The sequence below is a fragment of the Dendrobates tinctorius genome, unplaced genomic scaffold (assembly GCF_039654945.1).
Source record: "Dendrobates tinctorius isolate UK_male_01 unplaced genomic scaffold, ASM3965494v1 ptg000003l, whole genome shotgun sequence".
Lineage (NCBI taxonomy): Eukaryota > Metazoa > Chordata > Amphibia > Anura > Dendrobatidae > Dendrobates > Dendrobates tinctorius.
Genome location: NW_027361671.1, coordinates 25,719,638 through 25,745,449, shown reverse-complemented (window position 1 = coordinate 25,745,449; position 25,812 = coordinate 25,719,638). Strand labels below are relative to the sequence as shown.

The window sequence follows — 25,812 nt, the reverse complement described above, 5'->3', positions numbered from 1 at the left end:
GGCTTCGAAGGCTTAGTTTTCTAGGAGTTGGCAAACCGCTTTTAAAGCCAGAGCATCAGGAAAAAGTTTTGTCTTACATTGCTGACTCAGCCTCCAGCTCTATCGCCTCCTCTTCTGAAGTTGTAAAAAGTAAAAGCACTGAGTCGTCATTGGAAGCTCATGTTCATGAACCACACCTTTCCTTGTGTCCTTCACCCCAACCAAGATTGAAGGATGACGCAGGCCATACTACTGATTACTCCATGGAGCTGTTTTCACATACCATGCCTGGATTATCAAGTGAAATGGTGAATTACCCAGGCCAAGATGAATCTGACATGGAGTGCACTGATGCACAGCCGCTGATAGATGATTCTGCTGGTACATTCACTCAGAGCACTACATTGTCCTCGCAGTGTACAGAGCCAGATTCTGACCCTAATGAGACTCAGGTGCCCCTTCCCGCACACTATTCCACCATACACGGTGACACAGAGGAAGGTGCACATGACATTGAAGAGGAGGTGATGGATGACCCAGTTGTTGACCCAGATTGGCATCCATTGGGGGAAGAGGGTGCTGCTTCCAATAGCTCAGATGAGGAGCATCCACAGCAGACATCGACATCGCAACAGCTGTTATCTGGCAGGCCCGGAGCACTCCAAAGACAGTTCCAAAAATCAAAAGAGTTGCTGGACAGCTTGTCCAGAGGGTCAAAAGATCACAGCGTGCTAGGCCGCAAAATGTCTGCCAAAGTAGGAAGAGTGCAGTGTGGCACTTTTTTGAACAAAATCCTCATGATCAGGCCAAGGTTATCTGTAAGAAGTGCGCAAAGACCTTTAGCCGAGGGAAAAATCAGAAAAATTTGAATACCAGTTGCATGCTTAGACATTTAACCAGCATGCACTTGCATGCGTGGACACAACACCAAACCTCAAGTGCCACATGTGCAACTGATCACAAAGAAGGTAGTCAGCAACGCTACATTGTTTCCCCCACTGTAAGCCCACCGGTTAGCACAGCAGCAAATGTTGAGGTGTCGTTGCAAGGCCACAGCAGTCAGGGAATCCCACTGTTATATCAACGAAATACTGAATCTAGGCCATCAGAAAGAACACCAACTCCATCACCATCATCAACCCTCTCTCAGTCCGCCCTGTCCACCGCTACTTCCACCATATGTAGCTCTCAAGTCCATCTCACCCTCCCAGACACTATGAGTAGGTCAAGAAAGTACTCAGTCTCTCATCCGCGTACACTGGGTTTGAACTCCCACATTGCCAAACTAATCTCGTTTGAGATGATGCCCTATCGGTTGGTGGAAAGCACAGCTTTCCGCGAACTCATGGCCTATGCAGTACCACGCTATGACCTACCCAGTCACCACTTCTTCTCTCGCAAAGCCATCCCAGCCCTCCACCATCATGTAAAAGACCGCATTGTCCATGCACTCAAGCAGTCAGTGAGTGGAAAGGTGCACCTCACAACTGATGCATGGTCCAGTCGGCATGGCCAGGGCCGTTACGTGTCCATCACTGCGCACTGGGTTAATGTGGTGGATGCAGGGTCCACAGGGGACAGCGGTGGTGGGACAGTGCTGCCTATCCCACGGTATAGGAAACAGTTGGCTGTAGGCGTTCGACCCTCCTCCTCCTCCTCCAGAAGCGAAAGCTCGTCCACAGAGCGCAGTCGTATGAGCACTCCACCTGCAGCTGCCACTGTTGCACACGAGGTGTCCCCCTATCGAGCAGCTAGTGGAAAGCGTCAGCAGGCTGTGTTGCAGATGATGTGTTTGGGCGACAGACACACCGCCGAGGTGCTGGCCGAGTACTTGAAGCGACAAACTGAGTCATGGCTGGGCAGTGTACATCTTGAGGCAGGCAAGGTAGTTAGTGATAACGGTCGTAATTTTGTGGCAGCCATAGCCCTTTCAAAACTCAGCCACATACCTTGCTTGGCTCACACCTTGAACCTGGTGGTGCAGTGCTTCCTCAAAAATTATCCGGAGTTAACAGCCCTGCTCCAGAAGGTGCGAAGACTGTGCGCGCACATCCGCCGGTCGCCTGTACACTCCGTTCGTATGCAGAAGCTGCAGCGATTGCTCCACCTTCCCAACCACCGCCTCATTATCGACATTGCAACAAGGTGGAACTCCACCCTGCACATGGTGGAGCGGCTGTGCGAGCAGAGGCAGGCCATAATGCATTTGTGTAAGGATACACGGCCAGGCACTTTGAGAGCAGACATGGAGTTGACAGGTGTGCAGTGGTCGAAGCTGAAAGACCTCTGTAAAGTCCTTCAGTGTTTTGAGGAATGCACACGGCTGGTAAGCGCAGACGACGCCATCCTAAGCATGAGCATCCCACTTATGCGTCTGCTCATGCAAACTTTGACGCACCTTAAGGAGCAGGCGTCTGCAGCCAATGTTGACGAGGAGGAAGAGGTGGAGGGAATCCTTGACATTCAGCCATTGTCTGCTCTGGGACCTCTCCTGGACGAGTTGGAGGAAGAAGAGGAGGAGGAGGATGATGATGGGGATGATTACTTAGGGGAGGAGGATGCATCTCGTGGGGCAAGTGAAAATGTTGGCGTGGCAAGGTCTGGTACAGGGTTTGTGCGTGACTGGAGGGATGTGGATTTGCCAGAAAGTGCTCCTCCAACCAGCACTCGCAGTGCATCATTGACACCGGGAACATTGGCCCACATGTCAGATTATGCTTTGCGGATCCTAAAAAGGGACCCCCGCATTGCCAAAATGATGAACGATGACGACTACTGGTTGGCCAGCATCCTGGATCCACGCTATAAAGGCAAATTACAAAACATCATGCCACAGGAGAACCTTGACCTAATATTGGCTAATAAACAAACAACTCTGGTAAATCGGTTGCTTGAGGCATTCCCAGCACACAGCAGCGGTGATGGTTCTCACACAAGCCGTACGGGCCGGGGGCAGCTTGGCAGAGGTGTTCATGGTGCACACAGCAGAAGTGGCGTTGGAGACAGGGGTTTCATGACAATGTTGTGGACTGATTTTTCAAGTACCGCTCACACAACTGGTAATACTGCATCGATGGAAAGTGACAGGAGACAGCAGTTGTCAACTATGGTTACAAACTACTTTTCCTCCCATATCGATGTTCTCCCACACAGGTCATTCCCCTTTGACTATTGGGCCGCTAAACTGGACACCTGGCCTGAATTGGCACAATATGCCTTACAGGAGCTCGCTTGCCCAGCTGCAAGTGTACTATCGGAAAGAGTCTTCAGTGCAGCTGGATCAATCCTGACAGAAAAAGGACCCGTCTGTCAACCCAAAATGTGGATGATCTAACCTTCATTAAAATGAACCATGCATGGGTTTCCAAGGATTTTGTCCCACCTTCCCCTGATGATACATAGGGTGACAGAAAAATGGCTTGCTTTGGTCCACCTCTTCCTGGGACTTGACCTATTTCACCTTTTGCATCAGCTGAATGTCCAACATCAACATATGCCACTTTCTAAAACTCCCTAACTGTGCTGCCTCCCCCCCCATGGCCGGGGTCACCACCTAGAGCACGACACCGTGCGAGTGCCGTTGCCCTGGACAGGTGGGTAGGCCGACTCTTGGGCGCGGGCACTGGCACAGGGTCCCTCATAGTGCAATCAAGTGTCTCTGACGGTGGTGGTGCACACCCGCCATCAGACACACCGCCGTACTATGAGGGGCCCAGTGCCAGTACCGACGCCCACGAGTGTGCCCCCCTTGCTTGGGCAGGGCCCCAGCATTTGCAATCTTTACCTCTCCCTGCTCCTCCGCTGTGTATTCTGGGCCGTCAAATCCATACTGTGCCTGACACCGTCTGAGCCTGCCTCCTGATGTATAGACATATATTTTGAATGTGTACGCTATCCATACATGTTATCCGGGGATACGATACCCTTTCTCACCTTTGTGCAATCACGTGCAATCCATACTGGGCCTAACACCGTCTGAGCCTGCCTCCTGATGTATAGACATATCTTTTGAATGTGTACGCTATCCATACATGTTATCCGGGGATACGGTACCCTTTCTCACCTTTGTGCAATCACGTGCAATCCATACTGGGCCTAACACCGTCTGAGCCTGCCTCCTGATGTATAGACATATATTTTGAATGTGTACGCTATCCATACATGTTATCCGGGGATACGGTACCCTTTCTCACCTTTGTGCAATCACGTGTAATCCATACTGGGCATGAGAACGGCTGGCGAGCTGTTAAGCAAGCTACAGCACCTGTGGTTTGCACACGTAAGTTTTTCATTTTTTCAGGAATGACGGTTAGGCCTAATTCCGGAACTGTGGTTGACCTGCACTTACTGGGAAATCATCGTTCGCGGGTAATAATTGTAATCAGTGATCCCCATCACTAACGTTGTTCAGCGGGTTATCTGCACCTGTAAGCGACAAACGCTGGCTTTTTCAGTGTAGCGCACATGCAGCCACGGACATGTAAGAGCATGACACACCAGTTATTGGCCAATCTCATGTGCCAGAGCCTCACGTATCCCTCTAGTAAGCCTGACTCGGACCGCGGGGCATGACGGAGTCTCGTTCGTTAACGGAATTAAGCTTGCAATGTGTGCATCTGTTCTGTAGCTGGCATGGTTTAGGTTTCCCAGGTGGAGTCGAATTTAACCGTAGGCTTCACTCCTGGTGGTGCCCTTCTGGACATTCCTTTAAGGTTCAGCTTTGCAACCATACTGCCCACGTAAAACAAACACTTTGCCTTCATGAACGCTGTTTGGAGGGTCATGACTCGCCATCAGACACACCACCGTACTATCAGGGGCCCTGTGCCAGTGCCGTCACCAACGAGTGGGCCCCCCCTGCTTGCTCAGGATCACAGCACTTGCAAGGTTGAAATACTGTGCAGTGAGATGGAAGATGGGGACGACGAGGAGTCCAGACTAGTACAGGGATTCCCTAGTGAGGAGACTTATTTGATTGTTTTCAATGTTGGGACAGCAATTTTTGTGGAGCACTATACTCTGGAGAATGATAGATGGGGCCCACCATACACTGGAACATTGCAAAGGTGGACATCAGACACTGGAGCAGCATTTACAGGGCCCATTATACACTAGAGCATTAGAAATGGGGCCCATTATGTTTGGAGCATTATTTGGGCCCATAAGACAGTGGAGCTTCATCCATGGGGACCAACATATACTGTAGCATTATGTGGAGCTCATCATATACTGTTTCAAACATTATATGGGACCAATGATTCTGTATGGAGAAATAGATGGGCCTCGTCATGAGATGTAAAAAGTGAAGTATTTTTCATTGTACTATACCGCTATTTCTCTGCCGTATCGGAGCATGATGAGTTGTGGTATGTGTTAAAGGGGCGATCTTTCGCCCAGGGCACATGAAAACCTGGAGCCAGCCCTACCCCCCCACAACTTTAGCCAAATAACTCCCATTTTTCAGTGCGTAACTTGTATTATGAAGTTAATTAAGGTTGACAAGCTTAAGTAAGAAGAATTGATGCTTTTGGCATTCAAATGAGCACTGTAGGTGTGTTTCCTGTCCTCCTCTCACTGCCGACTTTTATTCCCCATTGACTTACATTGGGTTTCGTGTTTCGGGACGACCCCGACTTTTCCCTATAATCGTCCGATCTTGCTCGACCCGACTTTTGGAAAAGTCGGGTTTCACGAAACGAAACTCGACCCTAAAAAAACAAAAGTCGCTCAACTCTAGTCATTACGAAGGGGCATTCAGCACACCCAAACTGAAGTTCAACTTGAAATAAGGATTAGAGTTTACTTATAGGCGTTATCCAGAATTTTTGAGGTTTTCTTTTCTATGGGGCCTATAGCTGCTAACTACCTGCCTGTTCTGCCCTGCTATTCTCTCATCTTACTCAAGAGGCGATTCTCCTGCTTTCTTTGATCTCATGTCAACAGAGCTGCTCTCTTTTCCTGTAGTCTGTTGACCGAGCATCACTGTTGACGTCATGCTGATTCACAGCTGTTTCCTTGCTGTGTTAGGTTACGCCGCTTGACTATCAACATAACCATGGCAGTGACACCCCATTCAGAAAGTAAAGCAGAAGAAAAGAAGCTGCTGTATTGGCGTGACATCACCAGAACCAGCAGAATAGCCAGCAGGAGCAATCTGTGACCACTCTGAGCTGGAAGAGATCGAAAAATAAATTTAAAACTTTCATATTTAAATCTAATTAGAAATATAATTGTCCTCACTTTTTCCTCATCATGAAACATATTCTGCATGATTAGGAAGCAATCACTCGTGTAGAACTCCCATTGAGAACAAAGTGGTTTTTCTCTTGCTGAACTGCTATATACTGTTTATTGCCGCTGACCGATTGAATCCCCACCACCTCAAAGGGGAGGCAGAATTTAGCAGACAGGACACAGCAGGGAGACATCTGCTGCAGGAAGTTGTCTTATAGCCACACACAGGACAGTCCAGTAGTGGGCTATGGTTATTCTCTTGTGACACCCATTGATGTCTTTATTGTTTTTTTGTTTTTTTTAAAGTATAATATGGAACAAAATAGGATCAAAGAAAAGAGAGGGTTATAGGAGGAAGTGCTTTTTATTTTGTTTCTGCATTATCTGTTTAGTGTTTCATTAACACTTTTCTGCCATTTCTGCCTCTTTTTTCTAATAAAAACATAACATCTTTAATTCAGCACTTGTGTTATTTATTCCATTATTAAGCTGCATGCTTTTGCATTTCATCCACTGAATAGTAGTTTTAGTTTCAATGTACCGTAGTTGCTGAGAAGTTATAAAAGATTGCTTGTACTTTTTCTACCCATGTATATGCCGTATCGCTTTACTGAGCGTATTTATGGGTACACTTACATGTCTTGCCCTACATCACAGTTACACTTTTATTGGAGCATTTGTGTTTTTGTCTTTGCTCTAACTGTCACATTTTACTCCACATCCTCTTGTGCTGCATTACTTGCACAGCATGCCGTCACATCCCGAATTGCTTTCCCTGCATGTTCATCAGCATTAATAAGATTTGCATCACAAAGATATTGCTAATATATTAATTATAAATGTTTTCCTGCTTTATGACACTGAGAACATTATAAAAGACTCTCTTCTTATCATCGCTGTTTGTAAAGCTTATAATCATGGAGCTTTATTAGATTCTCTGATGTGGGTTACAGACATATTTCTGCTGTTTACATAGAATAAAACTCCCAGATACTAAGCTTATCCTAACACAGCATTCAATTTAGCAGAAACTGTATCTTCTGACGAAGTGGTAAAAATAGTTGTTCTGAAAAAGCTATTAGGCTGTGTGCCAACGATGCGATTTTTAAGCGTTTTTGCCGCGATTTTCGGCGCGAAAACGCTGCGAAAACGTTTAAAAATCGTGTACAGACCGCACCCCATGCATTCCTATGGCATTCCGCACATGCTGTGCTAATGCTGCACTTTTTTCCACGGCGGAATCGCATCGCGGAAAAAATCGCAGCATGATCATTCTTTTGTGCGGAATCGCAAAGAATTGCCGCGATTCCGCACCCATAGGAATGCATGAGAATTGCTTACTTCCCGCATGTGGCTATGCCCACCATGTGGGAAGTTAAGCGTCTCATGTGCGGTTGGTACCCACGGTGTGGAGGAGAGGAGACTGTCCTCCAAGCCCTGGGTACCATACCCCTGTAAAAAAAAGAATAAAAAATAAAAAATCGGGGTATATTTACCTTCCGACGTCCCGCGCTGCCATCCCGACCTAAGCGTTCCCAGTAATGCCTTGCGGCAAGGTCCTGTGATGACGTAGTCTCGCGTGACTCTAACGGTCTCGCGAGATCGCTATAGTAACGTGAGACCAACGTCATAGGTCTCGCAAGGCATTACTGGGAACGCTGAGGCCCGGGATAGCAGCGCGGGACGTCGGAAGGTAAATATACCCCGATTTTTTATTTTGTTATCATTTTTAACATTTTATCTTTTACTATTGATGCCGCATAGGCGGCATCAATAGTAAAAGCTGCTCACACTTGTCAAACACTATGTTTGACGAGTGTGACCAACCTGTCAATCACTTTCCAAGCGATGCTTCAAATCGCTTGGAAAGTGCTTGAGAAAATCGCGGCAAAATTGCGAACAGAATCACGGTAAAATCGCGCTGAAAAAATGCGCAATTTCTGGGAAGGAGTCCGGTTTTCAGTGTGCGTTTTAACATGCAACGTGGGCACATAGCCTTAATAATATTTCTGTATGTTTCTAACTTACATTTAAAAATGTATAATCCAGATCTTTTTCACTAAGACACCTTACAGATGAACTGATAACACCTAAAGCACTACAGTCAGAAGTTGCGGTCACAAGATGGTGGCGTGGGACTGGAGCGAAACAAATGAAGACTGCAGCTGGCAAATATATTACTCGGGTCAGGTATCATATGTTAGTTGCATCAGTCCATTCCTGGAATAATATAAAAATAATGGAGTGGTGCTTTAAAGGGATTTTCCAGCATTATTCAAAATTTCCAGCAAGCCTGTGAAAACACTGTTTCACCAATCTCTGTTTTGGTCATGTAACAGCCCTTGTCACAACTCTGTTGTCTTGTGTCCCAGGACCAGGGACTCCTTCCCTGTCCCCAATGCTATGGGCACCCTAGCTCACCCTGTTCCCAGGATTACTTCTTTACTTCTGATGGTGAAGATGCTGGGCTCACGTACCTTGCTGTAGCTCCTGAAGCCACCTTCAGTCTGCACACTTCCCCCACCCTTGGAAGTGGGGAGTAGTAGTGTACCGTAATACACCAACCAGACTAACAAGGTAATATGAACAGGGATAACGAAAAATACCAAGCATACAAATAAACTCACACAGATAACAAAGAAATGCATCATGGAGTGGAGGATGGGGTTAAACCAGTGTTGGAGAAAGAAAGGGAACTATCACACATTCAAAGCCTAGCAACAGTCACAGATAAATCCACCAAATGCTGTGATCTTATGGCTCCTCTCTGTCACAGTAAACCCATGACAGCCCTGGTCCATGATGTGACAACTTTTTATGAAGAACCATAAAGGAAGCCTTGGTCTTCTTTTTCAGCCTAGGCAATGTATGGCACAATCATTGACATCAAGTACATTCCTAGCTGGACAAACCTTTCCAAGTGAACATGCTCATTTGAGGGAGGAGTTGTGTGCAGGCTGTTACACAAGTAGATATTTTAGGTGGGTTGACCTAGCTCTTGCTGAGAAGCCCAGAGCTATGCATGATGGTATTTGTAGGCAGATGGAGCAGAAAACTAAAGTGGCTAGTAGTGCCACATGTACACTGACGAGCAAAAGGGTAGCAATATTTTGAACTTTTGACATTCACGCTCCATATCTCCATATTTCACCATCCACTACTGCTTTGAATGTGAGACTACAATCATTTTATAGACAATTATCTTGGCTGTTTCATACAAACGTTTGACTTTCAACTATTTTGCATATGATTAGTGTCACCGCAACAGAGAGGAGTCAGAAGACCTCAGTGTCTGATTTCTCCTACTCTTGTGCTGAAAGGAAGCACTTCACCTTCTTTTTAAATGCTGTTTATTTATTTTGGCAGAACAGGGTTTAATAGGCCATGTTGGGAGCTCTGGGAGTCTGAGCTCTCAGCTGAGCTCTGTTAGCCACTCCTATCCCCTATATAATCTGGGTCCTGATTGAAGCACATCGTCAGAGCTAGTTTATACTGCATGGCTTGGAGGACAGGTGTTTAGGTGCTTATATGAGAAGAGAGGAGAGGTGTTTATATGAAAAAGAGTTTGGAGAAATTATGTGTGACTGTTGTGTGGGTTTGTAAGTGTGATAATTCCCTTCCCTCTTCTTACTTTGGTTTTTCCCCATCCTTCACTCCCCTGTGCATTCCTCTGTTATATGTGAGTGAATATTTGTAGGCCTAGATTATTCAGTTACCCTCGTTCGTGTTGCCTTGATCGTCGGGTTGATGTACTGTGGTGCACGGCAGCTCCCCTCTTCTCTGGGTGGGGGAAGGGAACAGACAGAGGGCTGATTCAGGCAATAAGACAAGGGTGAAGGCCTCTGCATCTTCACCTTCAGAAGTATTCTGGGAATAGGGCAAGCTAGGTCACTCATTAATGTTAGGGACAGGGAATGAGCCCTTGATCCCGGGTCCCCCGACCGCTGAGTCGTGCAGATTCTGGTCATGTCACTGCATTGTTATTGTTTTGCTCCTGGTCGTCTAAAAATATTTGTATTCATGTATAGCTGTGATAAAGACCCATGTAGGGTCGAAACGCGTAGCTGGTGTTTCAGTGCCTCATAGCACATCCATCTACTCTTGAGGAGTAAGCCGCTGTACTATTTTAATTTTTTAATTTTTTCAAAAAAGCAAGAAATTTTATCAGCTGGAACGCCCCTCATGTTTTTGCCTACTATCAACTATGGTTGGGTCCAGACGAGGTTCCGTGCTGTGGCTGTGGGTGGTGAGCTGGCTAGGGCTTTTTTAGCCCATTTTTTTTCTTCTATTTTTGCAATAGTACAAATTACAACCTGTTCTCACATTCCATAATAGAATAGTGTGTTACTGGTTGATTCCTAAGCAAAAGGTCACTGGTTCAAATCGAGGAGCAGCCATGAAAAAGATTTCCCAAGAAAAGAGAAACATCATCCAGCTCATCGATGTCGGTCTCTAGGCCAAGAAAATTGCCAAAATGCATCATGTGAGTGCATGACAGTTGGAAGAATATGAAATGAAGTCTGTCCATCTATTCAAAAGCTTAGAGGTGGAAGTCCAAAATATCGGAGTCAACAAGTCTGGTCATCATAAGGTCTATAATTTCCGGTGCAACAAAGACGGCAGTGGAGATGGCTCGTATGCTTCGCAATAGTGAGATCACAGACGTCCATGAAAGCACTGTGTGACGCATGTTACACAAATCTAGAATGTTGGCCCGAAAATAGGTGAAGAAGCCTCGTCTTCAATATTGTCCTACGAAGGGTCAGCACAAGTTTGCAAAAAGGTATGAACAGTAGACATTAGAAGATTGGAAGTGGGTGATTTGGAGATATGAGATGAAAGTTAATAGACTAGGCTCTGATGGGTGCAAGTGGGTCAGGAAGAAACTCAAGTTTGGTGGTGGAAGCTTGATGATATGGGGTTGTTTCACAGCCAAAAGCATTGGATACCTCACCAGGATCGATGGTTATCTCAATGCTGATCTATATGTGAGTATCCTACAAGACAAGTTACTCCATACCCTCGAGTACTGTGGGTATGTAAAGGAAGACAGTGTTCCAGCAGGGCCCAAAGCATACATCAAGATTGGCAAAGAAATGGCTCAATGAGAAAGAAGAGGCGGTGCTGGATGGACCCCCACAGTCCCCAGACATCAGGGCAATGCAGGGAGCTATTAGTCACCACTCACTACACAGTGATTATGCTTTAATCACTCCCCTGAATTGCCAGCTCGCTCTGAAGCACGTGTGTGCATTGTGTGTCTGTGCAGCATATGTGTTTCAGCCAGTGTGCCAGGGAATGTTTATGGCCCCACCATAATAAAACTTAATTTTCCCCTTTCAGAAGTTGCTCCAATAACCCAACTTCACAGGATTTAAATATTTACCTGCACATTAACCCTATTTCTGCAGGTAAATAGTGTTTCTGGGGGTGACAATTTCCCCTTTATGCATACCTATCATCAGTCTGCAGCTACCCTTTTTTATTTAATAAAAGAGTTTGGTAGCCCCAGACTAGTGATTTTTCTAAATATAAGATATTGGCAAAACAGAACACTCACTAATGCTGCCCAAAAGGGCCCGCACTTCCATTGAAAGTTGGGCCAATGTAAGTGCTCAGCATAGAGAACTGGATAAGTGTGATCCAAAATGTTATTTAAAATGTTCCCAATAAAAGTTTCAACTCAATCTTCAAAAAAAAACAACACTCAGGTCCATCTTCTATCAATGTAAATATAGGGGGCTTCGACATTACTGGTAGCACAAAGGGTCTGGAAAAGCATTATGGCTAATCGCCCCACTTGTTTCTGGTAAACACCAATGGAGAAAAAATCATCACTGCATTGGTAGATAAATTCCCAGAGGGGTGTTATTTAAAAAAATGAAGTCACTTGAGGTGGGATACTGCTCTTCTGGCACTTCTTAGTGCTGTATATGGACTCTGCAAATTGTTCTACAATATTTTGTTCTCCAAATAGTCAAATAGTGTTCCTTTCGTTCTGAGTCACTCCATGTGGCTAAGCAGTACTCTACAGCCACATATGGGGTATTGCCATGTACAGCAGAAAAATTTTAAATTTCCATTGACTCAGACCAGCATTATACAATTCTGGTAATCGCCTCTGGGTTAAAAATGTTCACTACAATGCTAGATGAATTCCTCAAGAGTTGTACTTTCCAAAATTGTGTCACTTGTGGAGGTTTCTGCTGTTTTGTCATGTTAGAGGCTCTTCAAATGTGATATGGCATCTGCAATCTGTCCCAGACAAAAATTGTGCTCCAGAATTCAATTGGCGCTCCTTCCCTTCATAGCCCTACCATGTACCCAAACAGTAGTTTTCCACCACATATGAGGTATCAGTGTACTCAGGAGAAGTTGGACAAACAATTGTATTGTCCATTTTCACCTGTTACCCTTTTGAAAATGAAAAATTTGGAGCTAAAGCAGCATGTTTACCGCTTTGGTGAAGCACCTGTGGGTTCAAGGTGCTTACCACACCTCTAAATAAATTCCTTGAGGGGTGTAGTTTCCAAAATGGGGTCAATTGTTTTGGCACATCAGGGGCTCTCCAACGCTACATGGCATCTGGTAACTATTTCAGCATATTTTGCTGTCCAAAAGTCAAATATTACTACTTCCATTTCGAGCCCTGCTGTGCACTGAAGCAGTGGTTTTCCTCCACAGATGGGGTATTAGAGTACTCAGGAGAAATTGCACAACAATACCCCAAAGACATGAAAAAAACTAGACAATGGCACAAATACTATACTGAATCGGGACTTATATTTATACATTTGTCATTTCAATATTCCTAAAATTATTACCAATAACAAGATAATTATCCTGTGTATTTATTTACTGTATTATAAAATAAAAAATTACCATGTACTTGACGTGCTCTCTATGCATCAGCACTACATGAAAATTATTGAGGTCATTAGTTCACTATTCAAACATTATTATATGTAGTCACTTATGAGCTGGCATAAATCTCCAATCATTTTGCACTTCTAGAATAGCCCTTGACGTCGTGGCACACAAGGGGTTATAAAAGAATTCGTATTTGTCCCAGAACTGTCACATCTCACTCATTCCTGTCCTTGAACCCTGGCAATTAAGAGAGCCAACAGGGTGGAAGGAAGCAACTTTGCAAATCAGCCCGGAGCAAGGTGTTCCATGGTTTGCACCCGCTGAGAACGTGATGGACAGCAATCTTTTGCAAATCAATTCAAGCCATGTTCTTCCTACTCAGAATAGAGCTGAAAATTGGAAGCAGAAGTCAATTATATTGAGGAATTAATAAAATTTGGTAAAAATATTAAGTTATGTCTGAATATGAGGAGGAATGTGTTTGTAATGTCCATAGTTAAAAGGCGCCATTGATCTATAAGTTGGTTCATTGCATGCAGATACAATATATGGATAAATATAGGACTCATAAATTGTTTGGTTCTATACTTGATTATGTCGCATTTGTCTGTGTGGCATTTGGATTTCCGAACTGGCAGGAAATGATAGTTAGTTCTTCACAAATCTAAGTACAATAACAAAATATAAAACACTTTTCAGGGACTTGTTAGTATGGCAGATGCAACAATGAGTTTAGAGGATAAACCATCAGGTCAGTTATATAGACTTACATGGATAATGTATTGGGTCTAATGAAAATAGTGGATAAAACACATTAGTTGCTGCTGTAGCTAATATCTCAGCTACATGGTTAGAATGCTGCAGATGAATAACTAAATATTAAAATTTGAGAGTCCTCAGTTCAGTCGTTGATACCTTTTAATAATTAACTGAAAAGATGGTAACACATTGCAAGCTTTCCAGACTACTCCGGTCTCTTCATGAGGCATAGAATAACACAAAATCTGAAGAGTCACATCTTTATGCACAAGAGAACATAGGAATAATGCAATAGATAAGACAAGTGATGTGAAGCAGAACTGACATTATGGGAGAGGGAGAAACAGTTGTGGCTGTGAATATTGGGACAGTTCATTGATAAGGAGTGTGAAAGTTTCATTGTCCTGTGATTAAGGTCTGGTCCATGATTCTGATGCCCCCAAATGGTCTGAGGCATAAATATGTGACTTTTCAGATTTAGTGTTATTCTGTGCTTGATGAAGAGACCCGAGTGGTCTCAAAAGTTTGCAATTTGTTACCATATTTTCAGTTAGCCACTAAAAGCTATCAACCAATGAGGACTCTCAAATTTTAATATTTTTCTATCTACTGGCTAACACAGTACAAAGATATATGTTTTTCCTGCAAATACATAATGTTACTAAATACATTACTTTTTAAATAAATATCTCAAATGCAATCTTTGAATTTGTTTGCATTCACTAAAAGCAAATATGAATTGAATAAAGTTGATAGTGGGTCAAATGAGAGTAAAATCTACTGATTTAGAGATGAAACAATTTTCTATTGCAGTATTGAATGTGGCCAGAAGATGTCAGAGCTAGCACTTACAAGGCATTCTAAAACCAGGGAAAACTGTGCGGAAGTGTTAAAACTTTTGCAAACAAAAGTGGATGTTTTAAAATTCCTGATCTGATAGCTAATGGGCAACTGCCCCCCAAAAAATCAGTTAATTGTATTTTTTTATACTGTTTTAATGGTAATGATAATATATGTGAACCTTGCTTGTTAAAGTAAGCTTGCTAGAGCTTTAGAAAGTGCCACAAGTAAAGGGCCTTTTACATATAGCAAGATCGCTAGCGATATTGCTAAAGTGTCACCGATTTTGTGACGCAACAGCGATATCGCTAGTGATCTCGCTTTGTGTGACACGTACCTGCGACCGGCCCCCCTCTGGATATCGCTGATCGCGCTCGAATGTCCTGGGTCATTTTTTCCTCATTGGCTTTCCGCTGGCGCCGACTAGCGACGCATGGATGCAGGCGGAAGTCGTCATCATCACTGCGGTGTGACAGGTTAGAGCGACTGTCGACGGATCGCTTATCGCTGCTACGTCGTTGGTGAGATCTGCCTGTTTGGCAGATCACTAGCGACCATTTAGCAATGCACCAGCGATCCTGACCGGGTGGTATCGTTGTCGGGATCGCTGGTGCATCGCTAAATGTAACGGAACCCTAAGGCTCTATCTGTACAGAAATGTTCTGCATTACTTTCAACATGTAGTATCAGGGTCTTTCATAGCAATGGTTTCCTGATCTTGTGCTGATGCTGGCTAACAGACTTTTGACAGCTGCATACAACCTGGTATGAACACTGTCAGGCTGAAGTTCTACAGAATTAAACCAAACCTCCCAACCTTGATGGACACACACTGGAGTACAATTTTTATTTTAGGCAAAGTCTTTTAAATGCGCCCACACAGAAATGTTGCTCCTAGTTAAGCCCAATAGTGTTCTCACACAGTATGGTTCCATTTTCATGGCCCCACAGTGCCCTTCACACATTGTATAGTGCCTCCCATAGAGTATGATGCTCCCACAGTACATTTGTTGCATAAAGTTTGATGCCCCACACACAGTAAATTCCCCTACACACTAGAAAGCCCCACAGTCCCCACCCCACACTGTATAATGTTGCCAAATAATCTGATTCCCCCTACACACAGCTTTGCTACATCAGCAGACACAAAACTTAGTTATATCAACAACATACAATTCTGTTATATACAGATGCACAGCTCTGCTACATCAACGCACACATAACTGCTACTTCAGAATACACACACAACTGCTACATCAATGCACACATAACTGCTAGTTCAATGTACACACACAACTGCTACATTAACGTGTAGGGACTGGTGGCAGGCTGGGGCGGATGGTAGCGTGCTGTGGTATTTAGGTGGTGTGGCTGGTAGGCAGCTGAGGTGTGATGTACTCACAGGAATGGGGGGTGACCCGCTTCTTGACGTCGACAGGCACGAGACAGAGGCAGGAATTGTATTCAACAGGTTTGCTTTTATTGGCTGCCCTCACGACGACCAGAACAAAACACGACAGATGTTTCACACTGTTATCCTCCTGCAGACAGGCCCGGGTACCTTCACTTGTACACTTTCTCCGTCAGGCGTACTTCGTGGCTCTATCCGCTGTGGCTGCGTCACACAAACTCCTGTGTCACACAGACTTCTCTTACTCAGGCACCCGGTCCATTTTGCCTTCTCTCTGTCCCGTCGTTCTTTCAGCCTAACATCGTCAGGGTCGGCATATTCCACGTACCCGGGACCTGCTGAATACACATTTTTATTTTTCAAATAACATTTCTAACTCACTATACATATTACACATAGCTTTGACATACATTACTTTCTGATGGGTACAACATTTACCCTCTTCTTTGCAACATTCTACATTAAGTACCATACTATGCTTAAATTACTCACTAGTTTTGTTGCCTATACAGTATCTACCAGTATCATTATGCAAAGCATTTTTTTTTTTAAATAAACATCTTTAAATTTTTAACAAACAAGGACACTAGTGCTCCCCCTTCCTTTGAGGAGAGCACTCCCCCCATATGCATCCCCGCTACACCAAGAGTGGGCACTTATTACCCAATTGAGGACTTCGAACTGTCCCCAGGTCGTGCAATGGTGCACGTCAGTCCCCGGCAGTCCATTTAGCAGGATACTCCGGGCCACCTCCTGGTGGCCGATGTTTTGCCAATTAGCAGGGAATTCCACAGCCGTAAAGTCCCTGGGACGCTTGAAATATTCTGGGCCTCGAGTGTCCCTGATGCCCGAGACCCAGGAGTCCTTGTCTCTTTCTATGCAGGCTCATACCCCTCAGGGTAGGTGATGACCGCTACCGCATAGCAGCCGCAGGGGCAGTATTCGTTGTAATAGGAGACTGGGTCTCCCTCCCGCAGAGCCCGTCCATGTCCAATGGGGGTCACATTGAGGTAGTCTTTGTGGCCGGTGGCGAGGTCCCAGATGAACCCGTAGCCTTTAGCGGTGTTAGCATGTACAAGCTGCCCATATGATTGAGGGGTAGTCATGGCTGCCTCTCCCTTCTCGTGTAGCAGTGCCCACACCTCCCACTCTTTGACCTCCTTCTGTTCAATAATCTCCGCAACCCAGGCGGAGGGTCCGGCGTAGGCCACAGAGTCCAGTGGGCGGGCCGCAGTCGGGGCAAAGAATGGGGCAGAGGCGGTCGCGGACATTGGGGAGCAGGCCGCACCCAGAGTCACGGAAGGGACAGAGGTGGCCACAGGCATCAGCGGGTAGGCCGCGGAGCAGGCCGCAGCAGGGATCAAGGTGGCCACGAGCTCCGACAAGAAGGCCGCAGCAGGGGCCACGGATGGATCAGCGGTGGCCACGGATGCTGGTGAGTAGGCTGCGGCGGTCTGGGGCAGGGCCGGGGTCGCTGAAGAACGAGAGGTCAGGCAGGGCGGCCGGGGGCCGGTGTCTTGTACACGGGGCATGGGGGCGGGATCTACCTGCGGTGCCGCCGGCTGAGCCGGAGTAACGCTCCCCTTCCCTGGCACCGCGGCTGCCGACAGTCCATTCCGCAGCTCCTCCAGCAGCAGATGTTCTTCACCCCGCCATCCGGCAGGGCCAGCCTCCAGGCCCAATGACTCTGCACGGACGGTCAGCAACAGCTCCTCTAGCAGCTGTTCCTGGTAGTCCAAGGTGGCAGCAAACTCCTGTGCTTCTTTTTGGCGCCAAATTGCCACAGCCATTTTTAACAAGGCCTTTTTCGCTCCAGATCCACCTGCAGAAATCCAGCAATTCACAGTTCAATTTTTGTAATCCACAGGGAAAAATAAAATCTTCAACCCACACAGCTTAGGGTCCTTTGATTCTTCTTGCGCAGGCTTACCGCTGAAGATGTTGTATTTACGTCTATGGATCCTGCCGACTACGCCAAAATGTAGGGGCTGGTGGCAGGCTGGGGCGGAGGGTAGTGTGCTGTGGTATATAGGTGGTGTGGTTGGTAGGTGGCGGAGGTGTGCTGTACTCACAGGAATGGGGGGTGACCCGCTTCTTGACGTCGACAGGCACGAGACAGAGGCAGGAATTGTATTCAACAGGTTTGCTTTTATTGGCCGCCCTCACGACAACCAGAACAAAACATGACAGATGTTTCACACGTTATCCTCCTGCAGACAGGCCCGGGTACCTTCACTTGTACATTTTCTCCGTCAGGCGTACTTCGTGGCTCTATCTGCCATGGCTGCCCTAGGCCAATCCACCATGGCGTTTCACCTTACAAAGTCCACCAATAATCCAGGTCCTCACAGGCCGTCTCTGCCTGTGACCAATGTCCTATAGGGTCACCCCCCGTGACCGTTTCCACTGTCCAAAGTCTCTGAGGGGTCTCCTTTGTGTGACAGACTCTCCTAACCTGTGAGCTCCCCTGGCTGACTGAAGCTTCGGAAAGCTTACCTCAGTATTTATTCAGACAGACCAGGTAGCCCCACCCTCTGTCACCTGACAGTCACCTCTGCCCAATCAGAGTCACCTTGACCTCTGGCAGTTATGTAACACTCAATCGGTGCTCTCTAGTGACCTCTGATGGGCAGTCTGCCACATGACACCCTCTGTCAATCTCTGTCTCCATTACAGACAGAACCGTACCCAGCTCAACCTCCCCACAAACGCACACAGACAACTGCTACGTCAAAATGCACACACATCTCTGCTACATAAACACACATTTTGCTGGTGTGTTGCTCCATTTCTGCCTAGTCACATGACCCAATGGTGCTGACAGGACCTTCTTTACATAGACTGATCAGCGGAGGAAGGAACTGTCAGCTCCCTTCTCCAATTTTAGATTCAGCGGTATCTATATCCTGAGTACATATTCCCAACCTCCCTGGCCATGTCCCCAAGTGTGGGACAGTCCCGCTGAATCCTGGATGGTTGGGATGTATGCGAAAATGAGATACCCGTAATGACCCGTAGGCACCTTGTGTGCCGTTTTATGGGTCTTCTTTCTTAAATTGAAGTTTTTTCATGAATATAGATCATGGAAGGAAAAGATGGAGAATTGTTAGTGGTATCCAATGTTATACACTGTCATATTACTGTGTGCATTATCCCTAGACTGATATCAAATTGTTTATTATGCATAGTACACTGAGACACTATGTGTGTGCTGTGACATCACTGTGTGCATTATTCAGATGTCAGTGCTTGCCGTATTGTCAGCTATTTTTAAACTCTCCACACTGACACTGAAGCTTGGGAAAATTCTGTTTTTATTTTTATTTTTGTATTTGCATACAAAAAAAAATGGATGACATGCTGATGCACCAATGATGCTTTCCATGTCCTGAACACACCATTGAACTTAGTCATCATGGAGTTGGGCCTCGTTTTGAGATTTACTGTAGGTCCTTGTAGTTACCTGTCTGGCCCCTGCTCCTTCATAATACAGTGTGCACAGGAACATGGTTTTTTTGCTTTGGTTCCTTCCATCTGACCACTTTGTAATGGTCCCAGCTGCCCACTATTCCCTACACTTTAAAGCCATACAGTAGCTTCTATATTAACCACCAAAGAGCCCTACCAAGCCTATAACCACGCTGTACAATGGTGATGAATGGTGCTTTGATTTTAGGACCAGTTAGTGCTGTACACTAGTATCTGACCACACAGACCCAAAAATAATAATTTGTGACTGCTAACTAAATAATAAGGTATAAACCCCTTTCCTCTATTGCTGCACAAATTATCAATTTCCAATACTGGAATTTGCAATTTAGACTTAAAATTTTAATGAATATGATTCCCGGTCTATTGGCCGCCATGTCGTTTCTTCGTGTCTTGTAACCTATGACTCTGATTTCACCATGATCAGTTAACATCACTTCCAGCAGCAAAATAATGATGTTTTCCCACTTAGCTTTGTCTAATTTATGCCATAAACAGTTAATTGGATGTTCGCTCCCATTCCAGGGCTCAGTGTGTAATTTCAGCTTAGTTATTTTTCCTCTATTGATTTAGACTGATCCCTGTGTTGAACCTTTTCAAGATCTCCCTTTACAACACGTCTTTTAAGCATGATTGTCTAGAAGTAGCTGTCAACCTTCCAGGTCACTATGAGACTTAATTGTTCTGATAATATTTTCATCTTTTCATCTTTCTCACAGTTACTGCTGAGGAACTTTATCCGCATGAAGCGTTGTGTCATGGTGCTCATCAATGCAGCCTACTATATTAACAGTTGCTTTGATTGGGACTCACCCCAAAGGAGTCTTGCTGCTTTCTTGGTATGATAATCCTCTCCTGTCTTACATAATTATCTCATCCGTTCTGTTTTCTAAAAGGAATGTAAGTTATAAATGTCATCTCGCCAACTCGGTGCACAACAATTAATGAGGAGAGTCCACAATTACTCATCCTTTAATTCCCAGTCCCTCAAAGCCGATGAACAGAACATAAACTTCCACCTTTCTGTTAGTCCGTCTGAGAAGTTTGGAATGGAGTAACAAGTAATGTATTTCTAGCTAAGATAGATAGATGGAAGATAGGTAGATAGATATGGGATAGATAGATAGATAGATAATTGATATATAGCTAGATATTAGATAATAGGTACTGTAGATAATAGATAGAAGATAGATAGATGTACTGTAAATAGAGAATAGATAGCTAGATACTGTAGATAGATAGAGGATAGATATATGGATAGATGGATAGATACTGTAGATAGAGAATAGATAGATAATAGATAGTGGTAATAATAATAATAATAATAATAATAATAAACTTTATTTCTATAGCGCCGACATATTCCGCAGCACTGGTAGATAGAGAATAGATAGATACTGTAGATAAACAAACATATAGATAGACAGACAGAAAAAGAAAACAGAGCAGCACTCTGCATAAGCCAGGCTATGTGAAAACAATGAAAACTTTAAATCTAGTCTGCTACTACTCAAAAAGATGTACTTACATAGTGCAGAAATTGGCTAATTCATGTGTGCCCATGAACCACGGCAAGGTGACCTCCCTCTGATGGGTCCTATGTCTACTGTACATGCCACTCTTGGGCTATCAATGTACAGTTAAATCGACAAACATGTCTCTCCCTGGTTATCAGGTTATGTAGGTGATCGTAATAATTTCTTCTTAAGGGCATGTCACACAAAGAGATATCGCTAGCAATATCGCTATAACTTGTGACGTTATAGTGATATTGCTAGCGATATCGCTGTGTCTGATACTTACCTACAACCCGCTCCCCCGCTGGTTATCGCTGATCGCGCGAGAACGTTCAGGACTGTTTCTCGTCGTCAGCTTCCTGCGGCGCTTCCTGCTGTGACGACAAGCGATGCGTGGAGCCGGGCGGGAGGACGCAGGATCGCCTAGTGTGACAGGTAAGTTGCGACCCCCGTCCCCAACGATGTCGCTAGTGAGATCTGCCTGTGTGGCAGCTCACTAGTGACCACTTAGCGATGTACCAGCGATCCTGACCGCGTCAAATCGCTGGTCGGGATTGCTGGTACATCGCTAAGTGTGACAGTACCTTTACACTTTATAGGTAGGCTCATAACCCAGGAGAGACATGTTTGTCCATTTAACTGTAATTTGATAGTCTAAGAGTGGCATGTACAGTAAACATAGGACCCATCAGAGAGAGGTCACCTTGCCATGGTTGATGGGCATACATGAATTAGCCATTGTATGTGCTAAGAATCTTCATTTTTGTGAGTACTAGTGATGAGCGAGTATACTCGTTGCTTGGGTCTCCCCGAGTATGCTCGGGTGGTCTCCGAGTATTTTGGCGTGCTCGGAGATTTAGGTTTCGTCGCCTCAGCTGCATGATTTGCAACTTGTAGACAGGCTGAATACATGTGTGGAATGCCTGTTTGTTAGGGAATTCCAACATGTATTCAGCCTGTCTACAAGTTATAAATCATGCAGCTGAGACGATGAAAAATAAGTCTCCGAGCACGCCAAGATACTTGGAAATCACCCGAGCATGCTCGGGAAAACCCGAGCAACCAGTATAGTCGCTCATCACTAGTAAGCACATCTTTTTGAATAGTAACATAGTCTAGATTTAACGTTTTCAGTGTTTTCACATGGCCTGGCTTATGCAGAGTGCTACTGTGTTTTCTTTTTGTATATAATGCACTCATCGCATCTTGCACCTGTTCACACTTAGGAAGTGCTGGTCAGGTTTTTCTGTATAGGTAGATAGATACAGGGATAGATAGAGTTATAGATACTGTAGATAGATAGACAGACAGACAGACAGACAGACAGACAGATAGATAGATAGATAGATAGATAGATAGATAGATAAATTGATCGAGTGGATAGATCCTGTAGATAGCTACTGTAGACAGATAAATAGATATAGATGGATAGATAACATACGGTAGATATATATTATAACAGATAGATAGATAAAGCTGAAACATTTTCTATACTTCATGGGTAGAGTATCTACCTACTTAGCCAAATACAGTAGATAGATAGTTAACAAGAGGTACAATTCTGTCTTACTCAATGTGAAAATATCATTTTTCTTTTGTTCTTCCTCTGCATTTATCTACCTACCTATCTGCGTATCTGTTATCTACTTTTTTGTGACCGCCGTATTTCTCGTTTTTAGAATTGGTGTTTATGAAAAGGATTATCATGACTTTGTTGTATATAATCTGCTTTTTATCTGTGTCACTTTAAGATAAATGAAATCTCAGCTATGTATTTTACCGACCTAAATATTAAAAGGCAAAAGTTAAATCTGTGAGCATTTACCGCAGAGCCGCTATTTAATCTTTTTTATCAGTTACCTGGCATTAAATCTGTCATTATTATAAATATTAAAATGACCGCAGAGGACGTCTTCTATGTCGCCCCTATTTGGGAGGCACTGTTGCTTTAATGTTTTACTTAGCCGGCGTGCAAGGACATTTTAAGGTAATATGGTTTGGTTTGGTATTTGAAAAAATGAAGTTTAATCTCTATATGCCTGATGGGGCTTCCCTTCACTTGGAACATTGTTAGAATCATAATTAATTTGAAGAGAAGAAATTGAACATCAGTGCCATATGCGTATAATGTACCTTATGCCAGGTCCTCACTGGCAGCAGGTAAAGGTCATCTCTGGGTACGCACTGAAGAAAATAACGTGAGACTAAGTTTTAATGAGAAAATGTAGTTTATAATTTATGTGATATCTTTTATGCATGGCGGTGGTGCAGTAGGTACGTGCTCTTCACCTTTGTCTGTAGAAGAAGGTAGATGGTACTAAACAGCTGATTAGGAACCTCAAGATTTTAACCCCTGCAGTGACACCACTGCTGGGACCCTCACAAACAGGTTCTTAGTCTTATTGCCTCAGCCGACTAATTGAAGTAGTAACATAACATAAATTAAAATATGGAAATATTAAAAAAAAAAAACTTTACATTTTATATTTGAAATTCAATTCTTATTTATTTTTGAAAATGTTAATATACTGTAAATGTTCATCCCCAATAAAATAAACAAACCTATACTCATCTCCCATACCGGCTCCGTTCCATTTGTGTCAGCACTCGCGATCCCGGGGCTGTGATTTGGTGGAATGACACGTGGTGCCCGGCACCCAATCAGCGCTGGCATCACTGTTTCCGCCTCATGTTGAAATGAACAGGAAGAGGAAGTCTGAGATCAGCTGCAGCCTGAACTTTCACTTCATGTTCAGTTTGTACGAAGGTGGGGACAGTGACGCGCATCACAGAGCCATGACAGCGAGTGCCGACACTGCTGGAACGGAGCCGGTACGGGACGTGAGTATAGTTGTGTTTATTTTATCGGTGTCGAACATTTAGTTTAAGCGATTGTCCCACCAGTGGACAACCCCTTTAAGTTTTCTTTTTCTCTTGTATCAAATACTTATTTCCTGACATAAAATGCAAATTATGTAAAATCATACAATGTGATTTTCTATTTTTTATTTATAGAAGCAGCGCTCTATTTATTTATGGAAGCAGGACTCTTTATATGCAGGCATATATTTCTCCTATTTTTAGAGCTATGTGTGAACTAATGTGTGAATATTGGGAGAGAGGACCACCTAGGTGTTTGGTCCTTTCTTCCTTTCTCCATACCTTTTCCTCACCTATGGTTACATCTATATATACGCCTGCCACATTCAGTATTCCCAGTCGGCATTTACCAAGCTGTACTTAAAGGTAAACTTATATTACACTTTAAATAATTCAGGAGGTTTATAGGCACTTTATAGTGTACATGTGCTACCATCTATTGTATTATCCCTTTATTACATAATTATTGCATTTTAGACATCTCAAGATTACAGGGGGAAAAAAAATCAAGTAAAAATAAAAATTCTAGTAATTTATGAAATGTAATTTGCAGAAACAAAACTTACCTTATTTCTGAATGATGGACTGCAGAAAGGTCCATCCTCAATGATTGAGGCAGTGAGCGCCATGCTGTGTCTTGATGCGTCAGTGAGAATTGACAGGTTGCTACACTGTGCGATTGACATTACAATGGTGTTTCATAATCTCTATTGGAACTCATGTAAATAACCCTTACAATGACGTAGCAGAGTTGAATATGTCAGTTCAAAAATGTCAAAATTGTCTTTTTTTCTCCCTTGTTTCAAACATTTTATCTGTGGTTTTACATAGGACTGAAAGGAAAACTGTCTGCATTATCTTAAATCCTAAATTATGCAATTGCTGGTAAAATCTTATAGCTAAGGGTATGCTTATACACAGCAGATGTACTGTGGACATTTCTGCATCATTCCCATTTATCTGATAGGGGGGTTGCAATATACCAATGCACAAGCAATTTTTAAATTAGATGGGTGAAATGGTAAAAATTTCTGCTATGCATGTGCTTTGTGAAATTTCTCATCTTGCAATAAAAAGGTTTTTTTTCTGTCTATTGCAGAAAATAAGAAATTTCAAATAATTCTTCAAAAGTATATGCTTTTTTTTACCTATTTACTTATAATGGTAAGTGGGACTATTGATCTGCCCATTTTTTTAAGCATCATAAAGGCCTTGTATGTTGTTGAAACGGTAAAGCGATTTGATTATTTAACTCAACCGAGCCGCCTCTGCTACATCTTACAAAGCTGCCTGCTTTCACTTATCATCAGGAAATCTAGTTTTAGGAGTTGCATAGCACGGTGCCCATGTCTTGTTTCTTTGCTCTTTTCCTTTTCCTCTATTGCTTTCATTTCTCACTGTAACGAGCGCAAAAAAATAATTGGACAAGCGAGCCATCAGTGAAAGGACACACTTAAGCGAGCGTCAATGAATTATTCTACGGGACAAACTTTAATCTTCAAAAGTGATTGTAGATAATTTGTGGCACCATCTGTCCACTTTGGAATTGTTTTAGCCTTTTCAGTCGTCCTAAGTGCTGCTGTGTTTAACATTAACATTTGATATTTTACACATTTAATTTCTGTACCGCTGTGTGTTCCTCTGGGAGCGGTGTTCTAGTGCTACATGAGAGAGACAAAGTATTGATCAGTTAACATTTCAGCTACATTTATGTATGTCGCAAAAATTAATGAAAATGCCAGACAAAAATGTCAGAGTGCAGAAAAAGGTAGAATTTAAATGCGGTTGTTTAATGAAAAGTTTAAGATGTGCATTATCTAAAAAAAAAAAAGA

At 43.8% G+C, this 25,812-nt stretch overlaps 1 protein-coding gene across 6 annotated transcripts in view; it reads left to right on the top strand.

Moving 5' to 3' along the window:
- Window positions 1–25,812, top strand: part of MCTP1 (multiple C2 and transmembrane domain containing 1) — a 1,234,258-nt gene that overhangs the window by 837,525 nt on the left and 370,921 nt on the right. For all 6 annotated transcript variants that reach the window (XM_073589970.1, XM_073590053.1, XM_073589912.1 and 3 more), the window contains one exon: window positions 20,302–20,421. In XM_073589970.1, coding sequence (XP_073446071.1) covers window positions 20,302–20,421 — 120 coding nt within the window. The remainder of the gene's footprint in view (window positions 1–20,301; window positions 20,422–25,812) is intronic.